We start from the raw sequence: 22,104 nt of genomic DNA, 5'->3' as shown, positions 1-22,104 counted from the left end.
TGCTGCCTTCTTCATAAAGCCTCCCTTTAACTCATCAGCTAAAAATGATTGATTCTTCTTTAAATATCTCCTACTTTGCCTGGACCACTGGTTTCTGCTTATGTAATTCTCTCTTTTATCATAGTTATCTGTGAAATGTTTTCTTTATTAGATTGTAAGGTACAAGAGGGTAAAGTCTGTATCATTTCTATTTTCTTTATTCCTAATGCAGCACACAGTAGCCTGTAAACATCAGGTGCTTAATAAGTGCCTTCTGGATGAGTAGATTGATGAGTGAAAGTCAAATTTTCCATTCTAGTAAAGTCCTTTATAACTTTAGGGGGTTTAAAATCGAGAGTTAGCTCTCCTCTCTTTCTTCATTACTATGTCAACATTTTCAGTTTGGGGGAAGGGAATTATGTAAAAAGGGGAGAAATTGAGATTTGGAGGATACCTGGGCTCACCCTTCTTAAAAGGAGGTAGCCAAACATTTTTATGACACCTGACTCCTGATGAGACAATGACACTGAAACCTTGCCAGCCAACTCCCTATTATCCACATGAGTAGATGCACAATATGTGCATTGCGCAACAGAAAATGTACATGTATCTATTACATAAAGTAAACTGCTATTAAAATAATAAACATTTCCCATCCAACCCACCTTTTTAAACCAGTCTTCAAAAAGGGCAATACAGACAGGAAAATAAATGAATTTCATTTTTTAATCTATTTCCTTAGTGAGTAGTGCTAACAAAGTTTAAGTATTTTAGTGAAATATAATACTGTACATAACTTTTTCTGTGTTAATTGCAGTTATATGCAAGTAGTAGTAGGTATTATCGCCCTTCAGGTGACTTAGGATAGATCAGGGTGGTGAAGTGACAACAGTGTCAGACTTGGAGTCAGGAGTGACCTAGGCTTAAATCCTGCCCTTGACACTTAGAAGTTATGTTAACCTATCTGAATCTCAGCTTCCACATCTGTAAAATGGGAATAGCAATATCTGTAAAACCTAGGTCCCAAGGTTGTCGTTAGGATCAAATGCAAAAGTTAAAGTATTGTGTGAATGTCAGCTCTTTTATAAGATTTACAGATGAAAAAACCTTAGAGATTAATTTATCTTACTCCTTCACTTTACAGATGGAGAAGTAACATGATTTACCCAAGGTCACACAGTCAGTTTCTGACTAGTACCCATGACTCATGAGTCAGTGTTTTTCCCACTGTACTAATTACAGTAAATTTGAAGATAAGGTCACAAAATGCTTTAGTAACATCATTTGTCTGAGACAAGTTATAATCTTTCTATGACCCCCACACATTATTTTGCTTAACAGTATATACATTTAATTCTAATTTAACACTTTTAAAATTAAGGATCTTGCCTTACATTACAGACAGTTTCATTACATCCTTCTATTTACAAAGAATGGGATGAAAGTAGAATCTAAGGAAATAATCCTTGCTTTACAATGATGCAATCAGAGAACATAGTCATTTCACTGAAAAAAAAAATACCATCCCTGCAAACTATTTTCTATTATGTAGAAAGCAAGCTTCCTAGAGGAAGGATTGTTTCATTCTTTGTATTTATTCCTAGCACCTAGCACAAGGCCTGGTATAGTAGGTGCTCAATAAATGTTTGTTGATTGCTTAGATAATAATAGCTTGTTAAACTAATTGGTTTTTTTGATATGTCCACAGCCAGAAACAAAAAACAGGTTCCCTGAATGTTTCATCTATCTAGGGTTTAAATATCTGATATTTTATGTAAGTCACAACCTCTCACGGCCTCAGTTTCTCACCTTGAAAATTATGGGGTTGGATTGGCTTCTATGATTTTTTCCCCCCTTACCATTCTGGACTTAGTTTTTCATCATCTAAACTTGGTGCTCTCGTGTTCCTTCCCCTCCTCCCCCCTTAGTGACTGAAATGCTGCCTGACTTGGCCGGTTTCTTCAAGAAATGTTCTGAGAACACAGAGGACAGAAAGATATGGTCCCTCAGGACAGACACAATGTTGTTCTCAGTCTAAATAGCTGCTGAGAAACCTCAAGATTCTGAATATCGCAATTATGAAAAGAGTAGATTATAAAAGAAAATCATTTAATCTCACCCGTGAAGCGGAAATGGATTTGGTTTGACCTCAGTTTATCATTATTCCTTAGCTAGTCGGGAGGGCAATTTGCAGACTTGAAAGGTGAAAATAGGGTGGGGAAGAACCTGGGGATTTTGCCTCAGTCTGAGAAAAAAAGTAAGCTTTTTTTTTTTTACACAACTCGTGGAATTTTTTTTCTTTTACTTCTAAAAACTGCAATAAGTCTCTTGTAATTATGTATTGGGAAGGAAGTCCTTCCTTTACGTATAGGATTTCATTCATTTTACCAATGTCCTTGGTGCATGTAGCTATCAGCACCTTCTTTTTCCCTTTGCTATTATTGTTATTATTACCTTTTGATAAAGGCAACTTTATCTTATGGTAAGTCAACTTGCGAAGATCTGAGAACACCAGAGCCCCAAAGCTGTGCAACCTTTCGTGGTCCTGGTGTCATATAAGTCAGTGGACTCAACAGCGAGCCTCTAAAAGTGACTTCCCACCCCCAGGACCTCCTCACCCCCACCCCCTCCCCCGCCTCCTCCCTCTCCCCTCTCCAATGATAGACGCCACGAAATGGTGAGAAGGGCGATAGGTGTGCCTCCGTGGCTGAGCCGGGATGTAAACTTTATAAATGATTGGATAAGATGAAGAAAGCGACTCCCCCACAGCGCTCAGCATAGTTTCCCTGGCTCACGCTGACAGTAGCTGTGCGCTCGCTCCGCCCGCCCGCCCGCTCGCACTCTGCACCCGCCTGGAGCCAGCGCTGCCTGCCCGGCTCCGGCTCTGGCTCCGGCTCCGGCTGCGCTCGGCTCCAGGTCATTACTAGCCAGCCGAACCCAGCCCCACACCATGCCGCAGCCGCAGCAGCAGCCTGCTCCCGCCGCCGCCCTCAGTACTGTCCTGCTGCTTCTCTTGCTGGCCACCGACTCCTCGCAGAGTGAGTACCCCCGGCCCCGGCGGGCGCCTCCCAAGCTCTGCTCGATCTCCTGGGCAAGGGGAATCAGGGCACCGACCTGAAGAGCGCGGAATTGCCTATCTCCCCACCCCCACCCCCCAATCCAGTCTCGCGCCTGTCCTCGCCGGCTTAGAGCCTGGGGAGGGGGATCCTCTGCCCAGACATCCTCCCCACCCACCCTAGCCGCGCCCCCAGCCCCCATCGCCACCATCCACAATGCGACAGCAGCAGCAGCAGTGGCCGCGATCGCCGAGGCCACAGCATCCCCCTTCCTTCAAGGACACTCAGGAAAGTGCTCAATCCCCAGCCTGCTGCGGCTGCACAGCGTGTGTGTGCGGGAGGTTGGGGAGGGGGAAAGCAATTCTATCTCCTTGTTGCAAGCAGGGTGGGGTGCCGGTGCCTGAATTTATGGGTACCTCTTCTGCTTTCCCCCCAATGCCCCTACTCCATTTCCTACCCGTCCCTTTCTCTTCCTCTCTCTCCATCCCCTTTCCCGCCCTGGGTGTCGTGCGGGGCAGCGGTGTTGCTGCGGGCCCGGGAGGCAGCCCAGTTCCTGCGGTCGAGACAGCGCCGAGCCAACCAGATCTTCGAAGAGACCAAGCAAGGCCATTTAGAGAGAGAATGCATAGAAGAGCAGTGCAACAAAGAGGAAGCCCGAGAAGTGTTCGAAAATGATCCTGAGACTGTAAGGAGATTGGGATTGGGGGAGGGGAGGAGTGAATGGCTTGGGTGTGTGCGTGGGACGAGATGGGGGTAGTTTAAGGAGAGCCCCTGGGGCGGGGTGGCCGAGAGACCAGCCCTTGATCAGTCTCTACGGGAGCGGCCGGTGCATGCCTGCGTCCATGCATCCTCTTCCCTTCCTTCCCTGGTCTACTACTACCCTTCCCGTCCCTGTCAGAAGCAGCTGGAATTAGGGTGCCAGCTGTCCGCACAGCTGGGGAAGATGTTTGGAGGATAAATCATTAGATAAATAATTTAAACCACGCAACATAACCAGGGCTTTGCTGAACAGGGTTTTAGGCAAGCGCTGGGGATGTCCAATGAATTCTCTTTCTTTTTTTCTGGATACACACGTTTAAACACACACATAATATGCATGCGCAGATGCTCTGGTTAGCTGATTGGGTGCCCTTGAGATTCTTTTATCACCTCTGTCTTCCACTGATGGATTTCATGGGCTAGTACTTTACATTGGCGGTACAGGTTCTCATTTCGCATCCTAGGGTATTTTGTAAAGTCATATTCTGAAAGGATAGAATGAGAGAATGAGCGCAAGGTTGTCAAGGAGAACAGAGCTCAGAGGACACTCTCCTATCTTTCTTTACTTTTTTTTTGACTTGATAATCATCTTTAAGAGCCTGCAGTTCAGCAAGAATAGAAAGAGGCGTGTCTTTTCCTGCTAAGTGAAATAAAACCTACAACAGAGCAGACTTGTTATCCTTATGCTGGAACTTGCAGCAGACTCCGCAAAGCAACAACTTTAAGGAAAATACACTTTGAAATAATTTGAGGAAAATATATACATATATACATATACATGTATATGAAATACATACATATTATATTTAGAAATAGAATAGGTGAGTCTTTTTGGTTTTGAACCCATATGGTTTCTCCCCTCTTATTTTCTTCCTGGTTGGTGTGGAGTCTGTCTCTGCTGTATTCCTTTACATTTTGGGGGGGGGGCAGTTAGCCTCGAGGAGAATAGTCATATTTTCCCCAGAGAGTAGAAATGATAGAGGGCATTGCTTCAGGGAGCAGCTCCTAAGGGATTATTTAATTCCCCCAGAATTACTGTTTGTTTGCTTCCTTGTAAAGTTACCAAAGAAAAGTGGGGGGGGGAGGCGGGTAGGTGGATGGCGGATGTCGTAGAGGGGGGAAGCAAAGGCTGCATGAAAAAGTGGTGCCTCATTACTTCCAGCACTCCATGGTGCTTCTGCAGAAGCAGCTGGTGGTCTGTAGACCACAGCCTGGTAGCTGCTGGCAGAGAACATCCTTCTATTAATAATGCCTCTGGAGAGTGGTGTGAATGTGAGCCTGGAAGATGGGGACAGAGGAGGACATGTGTGAGAATTAACTGTCTTTGGAAAATGTATGTGTGTGTAAAGGGACAGCACTGCATTTTCCCTGGATGTAGATAATTTAAAGAATAAGTATATATTGTAATTTCTACTAGAAAATGAATGATAATGCTGCCTTAAACTTTTTTGGGGGAAGCAAGAGGGCCTAAACAGATAGACAGGTAGATAGATGATAGGCAGATAAATGATAGGTAAGCAAATTGATAAATGCAGTTATAATAACAAAGACTTATGTTATACCCTTTTCCCATAAAATTCTTGAGTTATTTCTTATCTACCCTATGCTAGCTTCTCTCTCTCTCAATATCTATGCAAAAAATACATTTTCAATTAAAATTCATTTTCTCAAATTCTGTACAAAAAACCCAACATTTTCCTTTCTATAATAAGGTCTATATTTGCAGAGGCAGACATGATAGTGTGGATAGAAAACTGGTTTCAGAGCCAGAAAGACCTAGGATTAAATCCCACCTTTGACATATACTGGCTGTATGATCCCTACTTACCCTCTCAGTACTAGAGGCAACTTCCTTAAACTATGAATAAATTTCCAGGGATGTTATACAAATATGCACACTGTAAAGTTTTCCTTAAAACATCTAATATGACAAGAGCACAATTGCTATGGAGCCAGTCTTAACATTGTTTCATTTTGATTGCTCATGTAATGACTGTTAATCATATTTGCCAAATGCAACTAGAATAATTTGTATCCATCACTATCAGTCTGTTGGCTGTTTCAGTCCCTTTGGGGTTCTTTTTTTCCAGAAAACAAATTACTGGTGAACCAAAGGAGGATCTTGTAATAACAAAACTAATTGTTTTACAGATTTAGATATGATACATGTCAAATAACATTTCCCCAAACATTACTAAGTATAATAAAGGCTTGATGTAACCCTTGCAGTATCAGAATGAACCAGATGTAGTGGAAAGAGGAATGGTTTTGGAATCAGACCCTAGGCTCAAATGCTGACTCTGCTACTTACTAGTTGTATGACCCTTGGTCAGGTCTTTTAAGCTTTGGAACTCAATTCCCTCATCATTAAATGAAAGGGTTGGAAAAGGTCATCTGTACGGATTTTCTAGCTCTAAATCAAATATCCTATTCCTGGACCCTACTAATAGCATCATTCATCCTCATTCAACAAATATGTATTGAGTACCTATAAGGAAATTCCACTGTATTTCTCTATCCTGCAACCTCTTCTGTCATTTTCACTGTAGCCTGTTTTCTCCTCATTTCCCATATGGTTATCACCAATGATGTACCTGCTGAATTTTGCCTCTCCTATATGATTTATGAATGCAAAGAAGTAGTGGTTAGATACTTCATTATTTTGCTTTGAGTTGATGGCTATTTCTGGGCCTCTGGGCAGCAGGTGCACTGATCCTTCCAGGCTGAAACCAGAAGTCTAATGTAGGACTCGGATTAGTGCAGAGAGGGTGGAGCTGCAGGAGAAATACATGCCTACACTTAGTCTGTGCCCTGGTTTTGCCAGTTTAGATATAGCCCTGATGAGGGTATCTTACCCTTGCAGAGCTCTCTTCTAGAATGTGACCTCATTAAAAACAAAATAGAACCCACAGAATTCTAAAACTTTTCACCATCCCATATAGTGCTTATAGTGTCTTATAGTGCTACAGTTCCTAAAGGGGTGATTCCCTCTGTCTTCTGATTTCCTAAAATGTAATTCTTTTAATTCCATAAAAGATGAGAAATCTTTCATACAAAAGGGTATTTTTTTTCCTATAATAAGTTCTACATATGCAGAGGCAGACACTGTTCAATGGAAAGAAAGCTGGCCTCAGAGCCAAGAAGACCTAGGTTCAAATTCCATCTTTTACACATACTGACTGTGACCCTGGGCAAGTCACATAACACCTCAGTACTCTGGGCAACTCTATAATATATTCCATGAGCTACATAGAAGATGCCCACATATAGTGGTACTAGGAGTTCTTAAATGAAATCACAGGTCCATTCCCTAACCTATCCCCTAAGAAAGTCCATGATCTCTTATATTCCTCTGTTAGCAATTACTTGCCTCTAAGAAAGCCCTTTTCATTGATTATTTAACAGCCTGATGTGCTTGGAAGTCCTTGCCATATTTCAGAGCTCTATGCTCAATTTATACCCACTTTGATTTTTACCCCTGCTAAAAAATAACAACCAAAAAAAAGTGTGTCCCATCCAACACCACTCCCCCCACAAAAAAACCCACAACACATGTAGTTTCCTTAATTTCTCAGGTGGAAAACAATGATGCATTACATTATATCTTTGAGTTCTTTTTATTTCTTAGAATATTCCTTATGCTAATCCAGTCCAATCCTATAAGCATTTATTAAGCACCTAAATATAATAAAGGCTTGATGTAACACTAGCAGTATCAGAATGAACCAGATGTAATGGAAAGCACTCCATTATCTTTCCTAAGAAATCCCATGGACCACATGGTGAGGAAGAGTTAGCCACAGTTGAAGGAAGGACTGAACTGTGTGCCAGGCACTGTGCTAAGCACTGGGGATACAATTAATAAAAAAAAAAACAGTCCCTGCTCTCAAGGAACTTATAAACCAGTGTAGGGAGACAACACACCAAAAGAGGTAGAAAAGTGGGAGGGGGATACCAGGGGGTTATCTTGTTCCATGGAGTTGCTAAAACCAGGCAGGGTAGCCTTCTGCGTCTAGAATGGCAGCTAGGTGGCACTACACTGCACATAGGGCAGCTAGGTGACTTGGAATCAGGAAGACTCAATCTTCATGAGTTCAAATGTGGTCTCAGAGACTTGCTAACTGACGTTGGGTAAGTCATTTAACCCTGTTTGCCTCAGCTTCTCATCTATAAAATGAGCTGGAGAAGGAAATGGCAAACCACTCCAGCATCTTTGCTAAGAAAACCCCAAATGGGGGATACAACTGAACTGACAATAGTGCCTGGAGGGCAGGAAACCTTGAGTTCAAATCCAGCCTCAGAAATTTACTAGCTTGGGCAGCTAGGTGGCGCAGAGGATAGAGCACCAGCCCCAAAGTCAGGAGGACCTGAGTTCAAATCTGACCTCACACCAAACACTTGACACTTACTACTAGCTGTGTGACCCTGGGCAAGTCACTTAACCCCAATTGCTTAATTTAAAAAAAAAAGATTGATTTTGGGGCAGCTAGGTGGCACAGGGGATAGAGCACCGGCCCTGAATTCAGGAGGACCTGAGTTCAAATTCGACCTTAGACACATAACACTTACTAGCTGTGTGACCCTGGGCAAGTCACTTAACCCCATTGCCTAGCCAAAAAAAAAAAGGAATAAAAAAAAAGAAATTTACTAGCTTGTGTGCCTCAGGACAAGTCACTTAGCAAGTCACTCAGTTTCCTCTACTGGAAAACAGAGATAATATACTGTGTGAGTCTTAAATGACATAATATTTGGATAGTGCTTAGCCTAGTGCCGGCAGATATCAGACAATTGTATATAAATGCTTATTCCCTTCGCTCCCCTCCCCTCCCTGGAATGCACTCCCTTTTCACCTGCACCTCCTAGAAGACCTGTCTTCCCTCAATGCACAGCTCAGATATCACATCTTTTAAGAAGGCCTTTCCTGTTACCCTTGAAATTACTTAGGGGGACAGAGGCGAGAGTGCTGGGCTTAGAGTCAGGGAAATCTCTGTTCAAATCCAGCCTCAAACACCTACTAGGTATGAGGCCCCAGGCAGATCACTTAACTTCTGTCTGCCTCCATTTTTTCATCTATAAAGTGGGAATAATAATAGCACCTACTTCCCACAGTGGTTGTGAAGATAAAATGAGATATTTATAAAATATTGGCTATTTTGATTACTAGTGCTTTCTGCCTCTTGACATTGCTTTGTATTGTTCTGGACATATTTTGTATTTATTTTCTGTGTATGTGTCATATGCAGCTTTCCATCCCCCACCCCCATGTCAGTATAGAACTTAGACTTTTTGAGGGTAGGGATTGTTTTGTTTTTGTATGCCCGGTGCCAAGACGGTGACCTGCACTGGTAGCATTTAGAAATGTCTGTAAAACTGAGTGGAATTGAAGCAATAGGCTGCAAAGACCATTTCAGCTAAAAAATTCTGCCGTTTGCATTTAAAAAAAAAACAGACCAGTGATTTCCTTAGCAGATGGAGCTTTCACAGTGAGAAAGTTCTAGGGACACAAAATGTATCTTCTCTGTTACTTAGAGTCTTAAAGTTGTCTGTAGATGGGGACTTAACCCCTTGCCTCGCAGTCTCCTGTTTCCATAGTCAGTTCTCCAGCCTCTATGCCAAGCTCTCTTACTATCATTTGCATTACGTCTCTCTCTTTTTTTTTTTGGCTAGGTAATGGGGTTAAGTGACTTGCCCAGGGTCACACAGCTAGTACGTGTTATGTGTCTGAGGCTGGATTTGAACTCAGGTCCTCCTGAATTCAGGGCCAGTGCTCTATTCACTGTGCCACCTAGCTGCCCCTGCATTAAGTCTCTTTAAAGTTCACTAAATTTCACATTCTTTGAAACTTTTCTCCACAATTCCAGAAGGAGGAAACATGTTTTCTTCCCTTTGTCAATACCCTTACCTACTTAATTTTTTTTTGGTTAGGCAATGGGGTTAAGTGACTTGCCCAGGGTCACACAGCTAATAAGTATTATGTGTCTGAGGCTGGATTTGAACTCAGGTCCTTCTGAATCCAGGGCCAGTGCTCTATCCACTGCACCACCCAGCTGCCTCACCTACTTAATTTTTTTAAACAAAAAATCGAAGTATTATAAAATTTCAGATTTGGAAGAAACTCAGTTGTGGAATGCCATAATGAAAATGTATGTGAAAATATCTTGTAAAGCCAAAAGATCTTATACTAGTGTAAGATATTGTCATTGATCATTATTCCAGGACTATACTGGAGCCTACTCATAACGGCTCAGAGGTGATTGCTGAATTTTCGGCATGAGCGTTTCCACCTTGGAATTAACAAATTCCACAAATGGGGACTTGATTTAATATTTTGTTGTTATCTAGACTTTTTTTTTTGGTTAGGCAATGGGGTTAAGTGACTTGCCCAGGGTCACACAGCTAATAAGTGTTATGTGTCTGTGGCCAGATTTGAACTCAGGTTCTCCTGAATCCAGGACCAGTGCTCTATCCGCTAGGCCACCTAGCTGCCCCCTGGTTGTCCCCCCTCTAACACAGAGTAGCTTTGTGACCCTAAGTCACTTAACTTTTCAGTGTCCCAGCCAACTCAGATGGGCCAGTTGTGTTGTTCTAAGGCCAAACACACATTGGCCTAAAAGACTGTTTTATGGAGAACTCACAGAAGGCAAGCGCTCACACAGAGGTCAGAAGGGGTAATACCAGGACACTCTTAAGGTCTCTCTGAAGAACTTTGGAATTGATTGTAAGACATGGGAGATACTGGCACAATACCACCCAGCATGGTGCATCTACATCAAAGAAGGCACTGTGCTCTATGGGCAAAGCAGAATTGCAGCAGCTCAAAAGAAATGTGAGATGTGCAAATTTAGAGACGTCTCCACTCCAGATGTTCATATGGACTATTTGTGCCCCACCTGTGGTAGAGCCTTCTGAGCTCCTGCTGGTCTGATCAGCCACAGTCAGACACACTGTACCCTGACCCCGACATAGTAATGTCACTTTGGTCCTATTCGACCACAAGGGACAACAGCCAACCGACCAGTCCCAGTCAACTCTACGACTGTCAGTTAAGAAGTTATTGACCTGTTCAGTAAGTTCGTTTCCTGGGGCTCCCTGCGCAGATCAGATCTCAGGCCTGGTTAATTTAAACACACACACACACACACACACACACACACATTTTAACAAGCCCTTCTCTTACCTTGGTGACTTCTGAGTTGATTACCCTTTTTTTCATTAGCTCAGGATGCTAAGATTTCCCTATGTGTTTTCAGTTTGTTCCATTTTTTTCTTTTCATAAATGAGCTCATTGGTTCTGGCACTAACTGTGTTGTGGGAATCCTTATGGAATGTTTACAAATATTCTTCTGGGCTACCAGGATGGTAGGAAAACCACATCTCTCTTTTCCTGTTATGAAGTGGAAGCAACCCTAATGTAATAAAAATTATAGCAGACTTAGGATTCAGGAGAACTGAGGTCATTTTGCCACTAGTTAGTTGTACGATCTTATACTTCTATGAATGTCAAAGTTTCCTTATCTATATAATCAGATGATCTCAAAGGTCCTTCACACATCTAAAAATCTGTGGTTCTGAGTTGCATTTCTCTAATGCTGGGAAAGGAAAAGAGAATGAGATACCTTTTCAGATTTGTTTCACTTTACATCATAAGCAGGGAAATGTTAACTCAACTTATCTTCTTTTCTGTTCACTATCACAAACTTTCCAACTAAACTTTTGTAGACATCACCTACCTGCATTAGGTAGAGAAAAAAAATGTTTAGATGATTAACTGAAGCGATTATAAAATATCAATATCAACAGCAAAAATAGATATTTCAGGAGGATATCATTTATATTGAATCCCCTTCCCTTTCTTCCAGCTTAGTGAATTCTCAGTGGGAATTCTGTAATTCTCTGGGAGATAACCACTTATGCCAAGGCAGCCTTTATGAAAACTTCATGCTTTTACACTTGTAGTGGACAGGGTCTTGGATCTATTGTCAGGAAGATATGGGTTCAAATCCTACCTTAGGTATTTACTAACTGTGTGACTCTGAATAAGTGTCTTGACTTCTCTGGTCCTCAGTTTCCTTATCTGTAAAATGAAGGGGTTGAACTCAGTAGCCTCTAAGTGGTTCCTTCCAGCCTCTAACCACCCCCCCACCTTAATATTCTAGTTTTCCACAGCCATAAGGATTCTCAGCTTTATTCTTTCACAATGCCAGAGGGTATATGCCTGGTTTACTGGATCAGAACACTGTGGATTCCTCTCTCCCATTCTTGTATCTTCCCCTGCTTCACAACCTACTTTAAATTATTCTACCTATCCTAAGTGTTTTCTTTCTTCTGCTTGTATTGTTCATTTTGATAAGCGGCAGTGGCTTAGTGTATGGAAGGCAGACTGCAGAGTCAGGCCATCTGGATTCAAGCCCCACTTTGGACACACTCTGGCTGTGTGACCCTTGGGCACTTAGCATCTCAGTGCCCGTTGATAACTCTGGGACTAACACGTGCAGATCTGCATTGGTAGAGGAAATTTCCTTACTGGGGGATGCCCACCCTGAATCCCTAATCTGCCCCTCACCCTCCATTCCCTATACTCAACAGTTAGTATATCTCCCATTTGCTCCTGTCTGTGCATTCCCTTTTCCTAATCTTATAAGTGGATCCAAAAGAGAAGTTAACTAATTCGTCCTAGCTCTTGATAAACTTTTCCTGAGATCTCCTTCTGGACAATTGTCTCAGCTATTAAGCTATCATTCAAGCTACTGTTAGCCCTTACTGTTTTTTTCTTCAGGTGAAGGATGAGTATTGCTTCTCTCCCTCTCTTTACTGTCTCCTTCCCTCCTCTTCTCTCCTTTCATTCACCCTCTTATGTTTTACAATTTCTTTTCCTTCATTTTTCTTCTTTACTTTCTTTTTTGTCTTAATGAAGAATACTTTTCCATTTGGTAGCATGATGGGTAGTGATGAACTGATGGAGTGATTGGGGTGAAAAGTTCTTAGATTTAAAATCAAAATTTGTTCATATCCTACTGTTTGTGACCCTATTTGGAGTTTTGTTGATAAAGTATGGGGGTAATTTGCCCATTCCTTCTGCAGCTCATTTTACAGATGAGGAAACTGAGGCAAACAGCATTAAGTGACTTGCCCAGGATCACACAAGTAGTAAGTGTCTAAGGCTGGATCTGAACTCAGGTCTTTCTGAATCCAGGATTGGCACTTTATCAATTTTGCCACCCAGAATCCTGGCTCTGTTATGTGTTTACCCAAATGACCTTCCGTAGGTCAGTGGACCTCAGTTTCTTCTCTAAAATGAAGTGTTTCTGTTATAGGTATAGCTGTGGTTTACCACATTAGAGTGTGGAAAGGACACTGGATTTGGAGTCAGAGGACTGGCTCTGCTGCATATTTACTACCTGGTGACCTCAGCTCAGACTTTACCTCTTGAGGCCTTAGTTTCCTCATCTGTAAAATCAGGGGATTGCTCTAGATGACATTTAAGGTTCCTTCCAGCCCTCAGTTCTTAAGATCCTATGGTACCTATGATCCCTCTATTAAGTCTCTAGTCCTAGTTTTTGTTTAATTTTTTAAAAATTCTAATTTTTAATATTTAATTCTAATTATATGTTAATTCTAATTATATGTTTAATATAATTCTAATTTTTTTATATTTATTCATTTTGAACTTTGGTTTGATTCTTTCCTTTGCAGTCTACTTCCTTCCTCACCCATCCTTTCTGTCTGATAAGATAGTTGCACTAAAGATAGCTTTTGCTAATGTAGGCTCTGCTCTGCTCACTGAAAAGCCCTTGTTTTCAGTACCTGAAAAGTACTGAGGTAGCTAGGTGGTACATTGGATAGAGCACTCCACTGGGTCTGGAGTCAAGATGACCCAACTTTAAACCTGGCTTCAAATACTTATTAGCTGTGTGACCCATGCAAGTCAATTCACCGCTGTTTGCCTCAGTTTCCTCAACTGTAAAACGAGGATAATAATAGCACTTACTTCACAGGGTTGTTGTAAGGAGTAAATAATAATAATTGTAAAGTGCTTAGCATAGTGCCTGCCACATAGTAAGCACTATATGAATGTTAGTTGTTATTATTATTGTTATTATTTACCTTTCTGGACCCCAGTTTCCTCATCTGTAAAATGAGAGGATTAGATTCTGATCTTTAAGGTCCTTTTCAGTGCTGAGTGCCTGTGATTGTGTTAGTGATGTATACAAAAACAATTTGACCCATAGCCTAGTCCTCCTGGCTTCCTGCTTCTATAATCCCAGGCAAATCACTTCACCTGGCTGGGCCTCAGTTTACTTATCTGCAAAATGAAGGAGTCAGATAAGATGGTTTCTAATGTCTCCCTTCAGGCTGTCGACTAATAGGATTCTACTTAGTAGAAAATCAAGCCATTGTCTTTCCTCTCACCCCCACTCCCTATAATTGTTTCTTCTGAACTATATTATATATCACTGGGTGCTCACAGCATATTCATAAACCTCTGGCATGTGGATTCCTGTTAAAAAAAAAACCTCCATTATCTCCCAGAGCTTATCTATCCTAGTTTATTCACTCCTATATACAGGTACAGTCACATTTCAGGATAATCCAAAAGCCGGTTAGCCAACTCAGTTCAGTCCTGTCCCTTTATCTATGCCCAGTATTCACCTACTTAGCCTCTAGCACCTGGTTTTAGGTGCCCTTCTGTTTAGTTGTTTTTCAGTCCCTGTCCAACTCTTGTGACCCCATTTGGGGTTTTCTTGGCAGAGATACTGGTGTGGTTGCCATTTCCTTCCCCAGCTCGTTTTATAGATGAGGAACTGAGGCAAACAGGGTTAAGTGACTTGCCCAGGGTCATATAGCTAGGACATTTCTGAGACCAGATTTGAACTCAGGAAGATAAGTCTTCCTGACACTCTATCCACTGTGCTACCTAGCTGCCCCTCAGTTTGGCTCTAATTTTGTTCTATCAGGGAATCAATATAGGAAGTTGTGGTGCCTGGTCCAGTTGGGTAAGATATTTGGAAACAGCCCTTGGATTTGGGGCCAAAAGACCTTCATTTGAAGCTCAGCTCTGCTAACCTGGGGTCCACAGAGCTTTTTTAAAAATATTTTTAATAGCTGTATTTCTATATATTTGGTTTCCTTGTAATCTTATTTTATTTTGTACACTTAAAAACATTATTTTGAGAAAGAGTCTGTAGGCTTCATTAGACTGTGGAGAGGAAGGGAAGGAAAGTGCATGACATGACAAAAAAAAAAGTGGATAAGGACCCCTGCTCTCTGACTCTGGGCAAATCACTTTCCTTCCATGTGCCTCAGTTTTGTGGTCAGTAAAATAAGAGTTCTGAGGTTAGATATCTAAAGCTGGAAATACCTCAGAAGCCACCTAGTTCAGTCCCCTCATTTTGTACATGTGGAAACTGAGGCCCCAGTGGCTAAGTGATTTGACCAACATCATATAGGCAGTAAGCATGAGAGAGAAATCCTTTAAGCTCCCTTCCAGCTCCAAATCTTAGGCTTTCTCTGAACTAGGTGGCCTTTTGGTCTAACCTTCATTGTGTGGTCTTGGGCAAGTCACCGCCCTTCTGTGGACCTCAGTTTCCTTTGTGTGAAGTGAGTTTCAGAATAGATGATCTCTAAATTCCTTTTCGGTTCTACTGTTGTTGAAAAAGCAATTTGGGAATCTTTGGACAATCAGTATGCCACTTAAGGTTCGGGAGCATCTTGAGCAAGAAAAAGCTGTCATAGGGGCCAAGCGGCCAAGGAGGAAGAGAAATGAGGAGGATTATTCAAATACTTATGTGGGCCCTCTTTTTCCCCTTTAATTCCAATTGTAGTCTATTCTCATCTTTTATAAACAGCTTAGTTTGAGGCCAAAAAGTATGGTGGATTATTTCCTGGCTGACATAGTATTTTTTCCCAACATTTTTTAACATTTTTATTCAAAGTTTTGAGTTCCAAATTCTATTCCTCCTTTCCCCCTCCCCGAGATGGCAAGCAATTAGATATAGGTTATACATATGCAATTATGTAAAATATTTCCATATTAGTCATTTTGTACAAGAAGATTAAAATAAAAGAAAGAAATGAAAGAAAGTGAAAAATAGCATGAATCAGTCTGTATTCAGTCAATATCAATTCTTTCTCTGGAGGTGGATAATATGCTTTGTCATTAGTCCTTCAAGATTGTCTTAGATCATTGTATTACTGAGAATAGCTAAGTCATTCACAGTTCTTCATCAAACGATATTGCTGTTACTGTGTACGATGTTCTCCTTGTTCTGTTCACTTCACTATGCATCAGTTGAAGTCAAGTCTTTCCAGGTTTTTCTGAAATCATCCTGCTTGTCATTTCTTACACTACAATAATATTCCATTATAATCACACCACAGCCTGTTAAGCCATTCCCCGACTGATGGGCATCTCTTCACTTTCCAATTAGCCACCACAAAAAAAGCTGCTGTAAATATTGTTGTACAAATAGTTCTTTTTCCCTTTTTTTCATATGTTTGGGATATAGATCTTGCAGTGCTATTGCTGGATCAAAGGGTATGCACAGTTTTATAGCCCTTTGGGCATAGTTCCAAATTGCCCTCCAGAATGGTTGAATCAGTTCACAGCTCTTTTGACCCTTACACAGGCAGCAAGTTACTCGTTTTGAATCTCACATCCTTCTTCATCTCTTTTGCCTTCCCCATCATCTTTTCCTTTGACAGAAAAGGCCCACCTGCCTTATTTCTTTATGTGACCTTGAGAATAAGCACAGACTAAGTGCTTCAGTGCATTATCGTTTGAAAATGTCCTTCTTTTTCTCTTCCTGTGGCCACACGTTCAGGTCCTTTGCTTTTTCAGCCATTAATCCTTCCTCTCCTAGAGCATTCTCTATCCTTCTCCCCAGCTGCCCTGCTTCCCTTTGCCCCTTACTCACCAATAAGTTCCCCAATCGACTCTCTTTCTGACTGCTGATCTCTTTCTAACTGCTTCAGTTCTTCCCTCTCAAGGCTGCTCCTTTGTTATTTTCCTAGTCAGAAAACTGGTCCATTCTGTTGATTAACCAGTCAGACAACTGGTTTGGCTGATTTTTCTTTTAGTCTAAATTAACTGGTAGTTTGCAAAACAGTCCAATCCCAACCGATTATGCATACAATTCAGCTTGAGTCTCCTTTTCTCAAGCAACTACTTCCTGCATGAATTTTCACTGATTTTACTGATGGGGCAACTAAAACCCAAGAAGGTCAACTGCCGCAAGGGCAAAATTAGAAGAGGGGCCTAAGCCCAGGTCTCCTGATTTCTCTATCCAGGGTTCTTTCTCATACACTGTCATAGACCTCACTCTTTCATTTCTCCTTGAATGGTAGGCATGTTTGCATCAACCTGAAACTTAAGTGATTGTAGGGAAGGTGTAATACATGTAATGCAAATATCTTTACATGTTTCTGTATAAGTACATACCACTCTAACTCCCAGGGCTTGGAGTCAGATTAAAATGGAATTGCATCACCCTAAAACTCAGAACTTCTATATTTATTGTTGTTGTTGTTGTTGTTTTTAAATACGGAGGTGATTGAGAAGAGCCTGGAAAATGCATTTCATTTGGGACTAGCTTGTGGTCTTTTTGTTTTTCCATTTTGTTTTGTCTGAGGCTCATGGTGGTTGGGCTTCCTCTCTTATCTTGTATATCATGCTGATATCTTTCTATTGGTCCAAAGTTCTGCCTTCTTGTCTGTGCCTTATCATTCTCACAGTAGGATCTAAATATTGAAAACTGTTTATACATATACACAACTCTCTTTGCTCCCTCTTTAGCATATATATTTACAATATATTATATATCATTCTATGTTTTATATATTGTGTATAATATCATATATCTTATTATATATGCTATATATTTACACACATATATGTATATATGTATATGTGTGGAACTAAAGATATGTTTATATAGATATATCTATGGAGATCACTATATAAATGTGTATAAACAATGTTAAGTGCCTAGGTACCACTACTGTTGGAATGTGTATATACGTATATGGGTGGATATATGTAGGGACAGCTAGGTGGTGCAGTGGATAGAGCCCCAGGCCTGGAGTCAGGAAGATCTGAGTTCAAATCCAACCTCAGACACTTAGTAGCTATGTAACCTGAAGTCACTTAACCCTGTTTGCCTCAGTTTCTTCATCTATAAAATGAGCTGGAGAAGGAAATGGCAAACCACATCAGTACCTTCACTAAGAAAACCCAAAACCCCAAATGGGTTCACAGATAGTCAGATATGACTGTAACAACTGAACAACAAAGGATATATACATAGGTTATATGTATATGTATATGTATGTGCATTTATATATTTGTATATGTGCTGGTCTCGAACGTAGTTTCATTGTTATAGAAAGCTCCAGGTGAGAAACTCTCCTACCAATGCAAGTTGGCACCTTCTCTGCAATTTATAATATTGGAGACTTACCTGGAGCACTGAGAGGTTAAGTTCGTTGCCTAGAGTTACATAGCCATATGTCAGAGGTGGATTTTGAACTAGGGTCTTGAAGATTCCCAAGCCAGGTCTCTCTCACAAGAAAGAGCTGTCTCTTCTGACATCATACATACTTGCATACATGCTAGGCTGATGTAGACTGTGTTTTGGGGAAGAGTTAGATACTGTATAAAACAGGAGTTGCACTTTACCAGTTTCTTTGTTTCAGAGGGTTTAGCAACTGAATTAACATACTTCCCCAAGCAGAAATCTTTCCATTTTTATTTGCTGAGAGGAGAAAGGAATGGAAGTGAGGAAGATCCTTTTAAGTGTATGAGAGCTGTTATTTGTTACCTGAAAATTTAGGCTGGAGTGAGATTGGAGCCTAACCAGGCAAGCCCAAATCTGCATCACACTACACTAATGCTTGTTTTACACTGTCACTGGGGACATTTTTTGTTCCTCTCTATGTACTTTATGTTTCCTTCTTTTACACTTGGACTGTAAACTAGTATCAAATATTAACCTTTATTTAACCCAGAATTTTTTTTTTGAGATTTGCTTTGAATTCTGGAGAAGTGGTCTATGTGCTGCAGTTATAATTTTATTAGAAATATCATAATCAAAGAACAATATTTGCATCTTAACATTTATATGCTTTGAAGTCTGCAAAAGGAGGCAGAGTGGATGGAGAGACAACTTCAGAGTCAAGAAAATCTAGGGTCAAGTCCTGCATCTGACAAGTACTTGCTGTATGACCCTCAGGAAATCACGTAACCTCTGAGTTCCCCCAAGTAGGTCTCTAAGAGAGTACATTCTATTCTCCATTGTTATTATACAGCCATTTTTCAGTCGTGTCCCAACTATTTGTGTCCCCATTTGGAGTTTTCTTGGCAAAGAGTTTGCCATTTCCTTCTCCAGTTCATTTTACATAAGAGGAAACTGAGGCAAACAGGGTTGAGTGATTTGCCCAAGGTCACACAGCTATTAAGTGTCTGAAGCTGGATTGATCTGTTCTTCCTGATTCCTGGCCCAGCACACTATCCATTGTGCCAACCCACTGATTTGCATTAGTAAATGGCATTTCCTTATGGAGAGCATCCTATATTATTAATAAAGTGATAGATCTGGACAAATGGGGAAAAAAAGGTTTCCAAAGCCACTTTCCTTATGGCCCTATATGGGAGGTATAAGAGTTCTTATCCCCATTTTATAGATGAGAATACTGAGACTAAGAAAGGGTAAGTGACTTTTCCAAGGGTCACAGAATATATCAGAAATGAGACTTGTACCTAGATCCTCTGGGTCTAAGATTAGAACGCTTTCTCCTATGTAGATGATGCTGTCTCCATTTCCATTGCCACCATCCTCGCCCAGGCTCTGCATCACTTTGTGCCGAATTATTTTATGTACTCTAAATTTGTTTACTTGTGTGCTATTTCCAGCTCCTTCAACCCATCTGAGATACCATTGCCAGATGTAAAGCCCTGTCCATTCCCCTATTCAAGAACCTACAGTTATCCTCCTGGATTTTGAAGATACCAAACTCTGGAATTCAAGTCATCAATTGCATTCCACCTCATTTACATTTTCAATTTGAGCAGCCACCACTTCTCAAGAGGCCCTCTTTCTAGTAGGGCCTATAGACTTACTAGCTTACACATACTTGATCATTTTTCCCACTTCTATGTTATTGTTCATTCAGTATCATGAGCTTAGAATGTTAATAATAATAAATACATAATAATAATATTCATAAATAAATAATAAATAAAAAGAAAGCTGTTTATTTCAGCCTAAATCCTACCCTTCCTTCAAGGCCCAGCTCAGACTTTACCTTCTAAATGAAAAGATTTCCAACTCACCCTACTTACAAGAAATGACCTTTTTCTTCTGTGAACTCTACAGCATGAGTAGTCCATGTTAATTATTTGTCTCTATGGACTATGTATTCTCTGGTTGATTCATGTACATGTCTAAACTCCCCAACTAGACCATAACCTCTTAGAGGAAAGGGCCTAACACAGGCAGAGTTGGCCATGTCTTCCCCCCCCCACTGGTACCTGTTAGTGGCATCCAGCAGCACATATTACTTCACTGTGCTTTTTTGCATTCAGGACCATTAAGGATGCTACAGGAGGTGCCATCACCTGTGAGAAGAATCCTGCAGTCTTCCTGACTCCCAACCTCATACTCTAACCATTATACTATGCTTCTTCTATAATAATAGTAGTGAGAATTGATATAGCATTTTAAAGTTTGCAAAGCACTTTAAAACCATTCTTATTTCATACGTTATTCCTTTATATATCAATTCTATTTTTTCTTTGCCAGTCAGACTAGCTTGGCAAACAGTCATCTGTAGTGCCAGAAGTATTAGAAAGACTGTGACATGAGGTCAACATCTGGCTCTGGTAATATGAACAGAGTCAGCAAAGTCAAGGACAATCTTTTTATAGACACAGTGTAGAAAAGACATTAGGATTTTTCAACCACAGGTAACAGTTTTCATTATTAATGCTATTTTCAAAAAAAACCAGAAAGATAGTAATAATATTTTTTTTCAAATGAAAATTAAGGGAAGGGGAAGGGAATAAGCATTTCTATAGAGTCTAATTATGTGTCAGGCATTTTGCTAAGCTCTTTACAAATATGATCACAGTATCATACAGTGTAACTAGAACTCAGATATATAACACCTTTGCCTATGCAGAATACAACAACGAAAAAAAAGAAAAAGGGGGAAAAGCTGCTGAGGAGTCAAAATAGAGGTTAGGAGGCTCATGCACTTGAATCGTAGAAGAGCCTCTCAAATGCTCATTCTGAGTTTCTTTATTGTTACTTTACACATAATTCTTTAAAGTTTGCTTCTCAGGGTTCACAGTTCATAGTGACCTAAACATAGGTACAGTTATCCCTTCCAAATCCCAGGCATTAGGAATGGGCTACCCCTGTGGTTTGGAAAATCCACATAAAATTTTCGCCCCCCCCCGCTTTGTACCACAAAAGAAATCTGATTTATTATAGTACTGAAAGATAAAATATGCTGACATTATACCATACATACATTTTATACATTTTTGATTTTCTAAACTTTTTCTGTGTCATCTGCTGGCCTTTTAAGTGTCATCTGCAGCTTCTGCAAAGCTCCTCCAAAATTCCCATTTAATTTCTTATGCCACTCCGAGATATATCTAAACAGAGACGTGGAAAGTCTCAATGTGGAAGGGATAACTATGCCAAAAGCCAGTCCAAGCAACATGTGGCAAACAGTAAGGGAGGAGACAGGAAAGAATATGGACAAAGCAGATTCAAGAGTTCCCCAGATCTGGTAGTCTGGGGACTTGCAATCAGGAGCAGGTAACCTTACATACCTCAGTAGGCCCTGAGGACATCATTAATACAATGCAGAATAATAACTGATGTTTGTTTTAATGACCTTGAGTCATCAAGGAAAGTCTAAATTGTTTTCCCATTTAAAGAAAGCAAGGAACTGTGAAATATATTTTAAAAGCTTTTCATAAGAAATAATAAAAAAAATTTAAATCTTTGGTTTTTTAAAGAGTAAGTTCCTCCCCTTCCTCATCTTGAAACTTTATTCCATACAGTTCCACCCCCTGAGTGTTTGCTTTGTAAAGGGACAGAAGATAAAGACTAGACCTGTGATTTCTGTTAGTATATGAAACTCCCAGGTGGGGAAATTCTACCAATGCAAGTCAGCACCTTTTCTGCAATTTATAGTCTTAGAATCTTGCCTGGGAACTGAAAAGTTAAGTGACTTGCTAATGATGATCACACAGCCAGTCTGGGACAGAACTTGAATTCAGCTCTTCCTGGCCAACTTTCTA

General features: G+C 40.7%; 1 protein-coding gene across 2 annotated transcripts in view; it reads left to right on the top strand.

Moving 5' to 3' along the window:
• The first annotated feature begins 2,650 nt into the window (after nt 1-2,650).
• Nucleotides 2,651-22,104, top strand: part of GAS6 (growth arrest specific 6) — an 86,163-nt gene continuing 66,709 nt past the window's right edge. The window contains exons 1-2 of one of the 2 annotated variants that reach the window (XM_078147341.1): nt 2,651-3,017; nt 3,554-3,720. In XM_078147341.1, coding sequence (XP_078003467.1) covers nt 2,930-3,017; nt 3,554-3,720 — 255 coding nt within the window. In that variant the 5' untranslated portion in view covers nt 2,651-2,929. The remainder of the gene's footprint in view (nt 3,018-3,553; nt 3,721-22,104) is intronic. The other variant, XM_020965173.2, reaches the window with a different exon arrangement.

This window comes from Phascolarctos cinereus, unplaced genomic scaffold, assembly GCF_003287225.1.
Source record: "Phascolarctos cinereus isolate Bilbo 61053 unplaced genomic scaffold, phaCin_HiC Scaffold_7;HRSCAF=346, whole genome shotgun sequence".
Taxonomy (NCBI): Eukaryota; Metazoa; Chordata; class Mammalia; order Diprotodontia; family Phascolarctidae; genus Phascolarctos; species Phascolarctos cinereus.
This window is presented reverse-complemented; position numbering and strand designations above follow the sequence as displayed.